At 42.0% G+C, this 8,651-nt stretch overlaps 1 protein-coding gene across 1 annotated transcript; it reads left to right on the top strand.

Annotated features, from left to right (window-relative positions):
- The first annotated feature begins 1,216 nt into the window (after window positions 1–1,216).
- LOC128950674 (toll-like receptor 6) lies at window positions 1,217–3,637 on the top strand. The gene has a single exon (XM_054295571.1). It carries the CDS (start codon window positions 1,232–1,234, stop codon window positions 3,635–3,637), a length of 2,406 nt encoding a protein of 801 aa, XP_054151546.1. The 5' UTR covers window positions 1,217–1,231.
- The last annotated feature ends 5,014 nt before the right edge of the window (window positions 3,638–8,651 follow it).

The raw sequence follows: 8,651 nt of genomic DNA, 5'->3' as shown, positions 1-8,651 counted from the left end.
GTGATTTAATCTTTTAATGCTTTTGGTGATGTTTATTGCATGCATTTTTGCTTTACTTAATTAAGAAAAAAATTGATTAAGCCTGATAGGAAACTTGGATGGGAAGGGTTGAGTTTTGACTAACCATCAGTTAGTCAAATTATTAGGGAATAGCACATGTTAAAACCTAGAACTGAAAAAAAGGGTTCTTTGTTTTTATTTAACAAAAGATTACACAGGGACAGATTTTTAAAACTTTGGGGTTTTAGATCTTTTTAACAGAAAAAAATCAGAACAGAAAATAAAACCGGGGATGTTTGTCTCCTCAAACTGTTTATGAGTTGTTTATACTTCACGCAGTTGCTGTTCCCAGGGCTTTTCTCCCCTTCTTCACCATGTTATCCCAGAGGCACTACTAAGGTTGTGGATGGGCTTGGCCTTGGATCCAGCTGCTACTGGCTCTATGGAGCACAGAGGAAGCCTTTGGCAGCTTCTCACAGAAACCAGACCTGTATTCCCCTGCTACCAAAACCTTGCCATGCAAATGCAATAAAATGGACTGTATAATTCCTCAGAATTCTTGGCTTATTGGAAAAATGGACTCATGTCTTTGTGCTATAGCAAGGACAAAGCTGATAATCTGACTCTGAGAGGGTGCATGGCAATGTCCAGGTCTTTGGGGTGTGAAGAATATCCTTTGAGTGAAGAGATTGTTTTTGCACCAGTTCCTGTGAGGGTGGTTTTATTGGAGTTTTGTTCCCAAATTTGTGTGAACCTGGGATGTACAGAAACAGCAGATGGATGTTCTCCTTTATTTTGATGTTTGCTCTCCTTTATTTTTCTTCTCATAAATGTATTGGTGTTGGTTTGTACCAGGTCTGTATTTTTTCATGATTGTTAAGAAATTTGTGTTTTTTAACATCTATGTGTTTGTAACATACCAGTGGCATCCCGCCCACTATAAGAGAATTAATTTATATTTGACTGAGTCAATATTAGAGTTAAAGAATGGGAGTGAGGATGATTGGTAAGAACTGAAAACAGGAGTATGTAAAAATATTTTTTTATAACATAGATTTTATACTGAAGTTTATTTTCACAATAAAAAAGCAACTTCAACCATTCAACAGCTTCATTAAATTTAATGTATTTTTTTCCATAGGGCTGGACTCATCAGTGGGACATATTGAACAGAAAACAAAGATATGCTTCTGTGTTTCTGTAAAAAACCAAGATAAAGCTGGATAGCATAATGAGATACCTCACAAATATCTATGTCTTAACTTGTGCCTTTACATTCACACTATGGAATAATATTCAGCCAACTGTAGAAGATGAATTTATTGCAAATTATTCAAGCAGTTTGCTGACTAATGTTCCAAAAACCACTCCAGTCTGTACTCAAGTATTAGATTTATCACATAATAGGATCTCTGGACTTAGTATCTCAGAATTTATTCATCTTTCTGACCTTCAAGTATTAAATCTTTCTCATAATCTACTAACAGTCCTTGACTTTAGTGTCTTCATTTTTAATGAAAATTTAGAATACTTAGATTTATCTCATAATAACATTTCAAAAGTTTCCTGTCTAACTCTTGCATTTCTTAGACATTTAGATCTGTCTTTCAATAAGTTTACTGCCCTGCCCATCTGTCAGGAATTTGGGAACATGTTTCATTTGGAGTACCTTGGATTAAGTGCTACGATGATACGAACGTCAGACTTCAGGTATATCAAACATTTGCAGCTGCACACTGTCTTCCTGAACTTGGGAAACTTTTCACTGTATGAGCCTCAGAGTCTGACAGTCTTGACTACAAGGAACCTCCACATTGTTTTTGCAGCAAACCAAAACTTCATTTTTTCCCTCCTGTATGATGGAATGTGCACTTCAGAAAACTTAAAAATAGTTAACTTAAGATATACCTTGAGTTACAAAGATTTCCCCTCTCCATCTTTAATTCTTCTGAAGAAGATCAAGACAACAACTCTCACACTTGAGGCTGTGGATTTACAATGGGCTATCATCCTGCAAATTTTCATGCTTATTTGGTATTCACCAGTGGAACATTTGACTGTGAGAAATTTGACTTTTAGGGGACCACTGGAGGAGCTGACTGAATATGCATTTCAACCCTTATTAAGCTCTGTGGAACAATTAATCTCTTTGGATGGCTCCATGAAAGCATTAACTTTGGAGCATGTTCGTAATAAGGTTTATTATTTCAACCAGGAGATTCTATACAGACAGTTTTCAGAGATGAATATCGCCAATTTGACAATAGCCGATGCATATATGCCACACATGCTTTGCCCCAATAGAACAAGCTCATTTCAGTACTTAAATTTTTCTCACAATGCCCTGACAGATGAGTTGTTCCAGAATTGCAGCACTCTCGCAGACCTTAAATTACTTATTTTGCAGAAGAATAAATTTGAGAGCCTTCGCAAAGTAAGCTTCATGACGAGCCGTATGAAATCCCTGACATACCTGGACATGAGCAACAACCTGCTGCGCCACGATGGAGCTGGCGTGCAGTGCCAGTGGGCCGAGTCTCTGGCAGAGCTGGACCTGTCCTCCAATCAGTTGGTGGATGCTGTGTTTGAGTGCTTGCCAGCCAACGTCCAAAAACTCAGCCTACGAAACAATCAGATCAGCAATGTCCCCAGCGGGGTGGCGGAGCTGAAATCCTTGGAGGAGCTGAACCTGGCATCGAACAGGCTGGCCGACCTGCCGGGCTGCGGCGGCTTCAAGTCCCTGCAGTTCCTGAACGTGGAGATGAATTCGATCCTCACCCCATCTGCTGACTTCTTCCAGAGCTGCCCGAGGGTCAGGGAGCTGCAGGCCGGGCACAACCCGTTCCAGTGTTCCTGTGAGCTGCAGGCCTTTATCCGGCTGGAGAGGCGCTCCGGGGGGAAGCTGTTTGGCTGGCCGGCGGCCTACGTGTGCGAGTACCCAGAGGGCTTGCGAGGGACGGAGCTCAAGGACTTCCACCTGAGCCCGCTGGCTTGCAACACGACGCTGCTGCTGGTGACAGCTCTGCTGCTGACGCTGCTGCTGGTGGCTGCGGTGGCCTTCCTGTGCATCTGCCTGGATGTGCCGTGGTACGTGCGGATGACGTGGCAGTGGACGCAGACGAAGCGCAGAGCTTGGCACAACCCCCCCGCAGATCAGGAGGCCATTCTGCAATTCCACGCGTTCATTTCCTACAGCGAGCGCGATTCGCTGTGGGTGAAGAACGAGCTGATCCCGAACCTGGAGAGGGGGGAGGGCAGCGTGCAGCTGTGCCAGCACGAGAGAAACTTTATCCCCGGCAAGAGCATTGTGGAGAACATCATTAACTGCATTGAGAAGAGCTACAGGTCCATCTTTGTGTTGTCTCCCAACTTTGTGCAGAGTGAGTGGTGCCACTATGAGCTGTACTTTGCCCATCACAAGTTATTCAGTGAGAATTCCAACAGCCTAATCCTCATTTTACTGGAGCCCATCCCTCCGTACCTTATCCCTGCCAGGTATCACAAGCTGAAAGCTCTCATGGCAAAGCGCACCTACATGGAGTGGCCGAAGGAGAGGAGCAAGCGCGCCCTATTCTGGGCCAACCTCAGGGCAGCCATTAGCATTAACCTGCCAATATCCAGTGAAGCAAATGAGTAGGACAGTGATGTTACACCTACTAGTAATGTAAGAGTGTAAATAACTGACTTGACTTATTTTCATTAAACTCAGCTAATATTTTTTCTGTTTTCTTACAATAATCCAAGTTTGTTGAGAAATGTGGCAAATATAGAAATTGCTATTGCTTTTTCAAGCCATCCACAAAGAAGAAAACTCTTGTTTGAATCCTATCCAGTACGTTGGTACAGTAGGTGTTAAGAGTACAGTATCCACACCCTTTTAGCCTGTTTTCCCTTCCTGGAAATCTTTCCTTTCATCACAGAGAGACTTTCTTGGGTATGTGCTGAAAAGTTGAATCCATTAATTCTTGTTTGATGTTCTTCTTCCTTTGCTGTATTAAACATTACCAATTGCCTAGAGGTAGATACCTGCCAAGTCATGAGTTCATAGAATTTGCTATTCACTGTCTTCAAATTCACAGTTAATACCTGTAGTTATTATTTTTTATAGTATTGTAAATTGCTGCTTTCTGCTATCAAGCTGTATATACTGGATTGCATATTTTTCTCTTTCCTAGTACTTAGAAACTTGATGTTTGGAGGTGAAACACTTTCATCTCCAGGCTTCCACTGAACTCTGTTACCTTGCTCATTTAATGAGCAGGTGCTGAGGGTCATCACACAGGTGAAAAAAAGAGTAATTTTGCCTAGGAAATAACTTCTCTGCTAAAATCTTACTGATTAAACTAATGGTGTTTGTTAGTAGGAGACATCTAGTAACTTGCTGTGCTTGGATTTGAGTCTAATAAACATCTAATTCTTTATGTGTTTTTAAATTTCATGTGTCATTTCAACAGCAATGTGGAGTTGTGCCATTGTACTTACAGCTTTGTGGAAATGTAAAGTCCTGAGATCACAACTGTGGGCAGCACAGGAGGTGATCAAACTGGTAAGAGTTCCTTAGCACTCACTGAGGTGGCTCACCAAGCACACACCAGGTGTGGTAGCTAGATGAAACAGTGAAATTGAAGCTGTGGGAGAGCTTCCTGGTGTCCTGCTGGCACCCACCTACCAGTTCAGGTTAACTGGGTAGGATTGCAGTAGGATGCCAGATGCCTGGCTCCTGAGCTTTGGAAAGAAGAGCTCAAAATCCCTACTAAATCTTAATTATCACTCAGTTATTTCCACACTGATTAAATTTGTATCTCTCCAATTTAGAGGAGGATGTTGTGGGGGACCATGTCAAAGCCTTACCCAGAAATCAAGATTTGCTAGGGATTAGGGATGCTGGTGGGTGAGAGGCTGGACATGACCCAGCCATGGGCACTCACAGCCCAGAGAGCCAAAGGTGTCCTGGGCTGCACCCAGAGCCCCGTGGGCAGCAGGGCAGGGAGGGGATTCTGCCCCTCTGCTCTGCTCTGCTCTGGTGAGACCCCACCTGCAGGGCTGCAGCCAGCTCTGATTCCCAGCGTAAGAGGAATGGGGACCTGTTGGAGTGAGTCCAGAGGAGGCCCCAAAGATGATCAAAAGGGCAGAGCACCTCTCCTGTTGGGACAGACTGAGAGAGCTGGGGTTGTTCAGCCTGGAGAAGAGAAGGCTCCATGGAGATCTCGTTGAGGATTTTCAGTTGTTAAATAGGGCTTATAGGAAAGATGGGAATAGACTTTTCAGTAGGATCTGTTGTGGTAAGGCAAGGGGTACTGGTTATAAACTAAAAGAGGGCTGATTTAGGTCGGATATAAGCAATAATTTTTTATAATGAGGGTGGTGAAACACTGGAAGAGATGGCCCAAAGAAGTTGTGGATGTTGCATCCCTGGAAACATTGAAAGTCAGGTTGGGAAGGGCTCTGATCTGGTTGAAGATGTCCCTGCTCATTGCATGGAGTTGGACTAGATGACCTTTAGAAGTCCCTTCCAACCCAAACTATTTTGTGATTCTATGATTTTACGACTTTACAATTTTACCTCTCTAGAACTTCTTGACACTTTCAAGTGGGCAATGCTATCAAGAAATCCTGTGACCCTTCTTCCTGAAAGCCTTCTGCCCCTTCCAGGCATTACAGCCTAGCATGAGTAGCAGTCACACTTACTGCTAGTGGGCTAAAAGACAAGTAGTCTATCCTGTTTACTGGACAAGAAAAGAGGAAGTAAAATGTCTTAATTCAGGCTTTCTGGTCTCTGTAAATTTAATGCATCAGCAAACTGGGGGTTTATGTCCTGAATAATGTACAGACTGGACTGTGGAGGAGTCCCTCACCTTTAAGACTGTTCTGAAATGTAAGTTTTAGGTGGGTGTGAAAGAAATAGTTTCTCAAGTCTGCCATATATATTGTTTTGGAATATTAATGCTATAAGAGCTCTTTATACTCTGTCCTTCCCACCTCACAGATCTTTCATGCAGATGCCAAATATTTTGGTTATGTATATACCATACACTACAACTTCTTAAAATACACTACTGAGTTCCTTTGATAAAGTACACTCATTTTGCCATGGTTTGGTCTGTTGGTTGGTTTTCTTTTCTAAGTAAGTATTTGACAGTATTTCTCATCAAGCAACATTGTGTTGGCTTAGTTAGTGTACAGCCAGGCCAGAGTTTGAATTGTAAAGGATACATTTAAAGCATTTTTGTCACTAAAAATCGCAGTAAAGACACAGAGATCAGTTTTAAATCCTTGAGCAGATTTCTGTGTATGACAGGATTGAGCTCAGTGATAGCAAATAAGACAGAGGAAACAGCTTAATTTCTCAAGTACGAGAAAATGAATATTATCTTAAATTACAATCTCATGAACTTCAATTGTGCCTTTTTCTCAGACTAAGAGGGACACCCAGTGGCCGATGAAATTATCACTGCTTCCTGAAAGTGATCACTCAGTCAGACTAGAACGTATGTAATGCTTTTTGGCTCACTGGAAAACAGAGATGAATCTCATCAGCCAGCAGCTGGAGCAGCCCCTTCTAGCTCAGGAGGGCAGGTCAGGACGAGCTCTGCCCGTGGCAGCTGCCACGCTGGTCAGTGGCCGTGACTGCCCCTGCCATTGCTCCCTCTGCCTGAATCTGAGAAATCAACAGGACGATAATGAGCTGTGTCTGGCTGTGCAATGTGCAGGAGGCCAAGAAATACCAGCCAGTCATTTACTCATTTTCTGATTGCTGTTTGCAGGCTTTTATTTTTGTGCCTCATTTCTGCTGTACCTGCTTTCCCTTCTGTACATCACCATGGCATGGCACAGGTGCTCACCAGGCTGATCTGCAGGACCCCAGGCAGAGAGAGATCAACATCCTGATGCAAATGCTCCAGCAGAAACGGGAAGTGTTAGAAATACATTGTGAGTTCAGCCAGGCTCCCTCTTCTTAGGCATCTGATAAGGTGTGAAGAAATAAAACTCTATTCATCATCATCATCATCGTCATCATCACTGTTACCTCAGCACAGCCTGCAGGTGTGTCTGGAGGTGTGCAGGACTCGTGGTGATGTGTCAGCAGCCTCTGGCTCTGGGAGAGGCTGTGGGGAGCAGGCCCAGTCAGCCATCCTGTGAGTGATGAAAAAAGGCAAACTCACGTGTTTGGTGCTCCACACCTGCCTATGGGCTAATTAGAATGCCCTAATTAGAATGACCTAATTAGAGGTGAGTAAAACATTTTTATGAGCTTGCCACTGAGTGTGCTGCAGGACACAGCTCCTCCAGCACAAGTTCCATGTGCTGTGCCCTGGGCCCTGTGTGGGGCAGGCACACAGGGGAGGTGGCAGAAGGGCCACCCAAACACCCAGAGCCACTGGGGACCCTCCCGGCCTGCCTCTGACCCCAGCACAGCATCACTGCTCTTTGTCATCCAGCATGTGACAACATGACCACAAACAACATTCTGAGTGTTTTATTAACAAGTATAGTACATATGCACTGTGCACTAAATATACTAAATATACTAAATATAGTATGAGGACTGTACAGTACAAATTTTTTATGTTCACAGTTTGACATGACAAAATGTCATTACTGACTTCCCATTGGACTACCAAAGTAGAAACAGTGAAAGTACATTAAACATTCACATCTTTAGTAAGAAAAGATTACCAAAATGTCTCCATATTTGCAAGTTATAGTAATGCACGCTAGAAACCTTTAATTAGCCATTTTGTCTTATTAGCTTATAAAATATATTACATTTTATTTTAAAAATTCTGCATAGTTTATAGAAGTATCAAAGTAAATAAAAGTCCTTGCTCTATTTGCAGGTGAGAGATGCTAAGCAAAAAGATTATTTTGACCTCCAAAGTACATTAAGTGCTAATATCTGTAAAATATAATGAAAAATGGTCTAGCCCACTTAAGAGATGTAAAATGCTTTGTAAAAATTTAGGAAGGATTTGTATTCATCATGTTGCTAACCTTGGCAGAGACAACATATTTGAACAAGATGTGGCATTAGAAGTATCACTGCAGAATGCCATGTGTACATTTAAATAAACCCCACACATTCATACCTGCTTAGTTTCTTGCAATTGTACTACAAACTAGTAATTTATTATAATCAAATAGCTTAAACAGACACATTTTAGTAAAACAGTATTACCTGTTACACACTGCACAGTGCAATACTGTTACAGAGAAAGGGGGGGGGGTTTAAATATACTCATTCTCCAGGATTAGGATTTTGTCTAAACTGGCTTTTCTTTAGGGCATAGATGGAATGACTGGTTTTGCAAAGTGTTTAATTGAGTACATTTCAAAGTTGCAAGGTATCCTTCAAATCAAAGTTTGCTAAAATTACACAATGAGCTGGTTAAGATGTGAATTCACATTCAGCTAGAAGTGTATTTGTTTGTGACCTTTTAGACATCCCACAAAGACACCACAGACACAACCGAAAAATCCTATAAGGAAAGCATTATCATGTAATAATCTCAAATACTTATATTTAATCTTGAATTTTCAGTTGTCCTAATTCACAAGACACATGGATGAAATTTGAAAGTTCTGCTCAATCTCCACTGTATTAGACCCCATCATTAGTGTAGAAATACTTTCAGGAAAAAGGTACATAAGCT

Source organism: Melozone crissalis, unplaced genomic scaffold (genome assembly GCF_028551555.1).
Source record: "Melozone crissalis strain CALT ecotype California unplaced genomic scaffold, PUWL_Pcris_2 ptg000006l_1, whole genome shotgun sequence".
NCBI lineage: Eukaryota > Metazoa > Chordata > Aves > Passeriformes > Passerellidae > Melozone > Melozone crissalis.
This window is presented reverse-complemented; position numbering and strand designations above follow the sequence as displayed.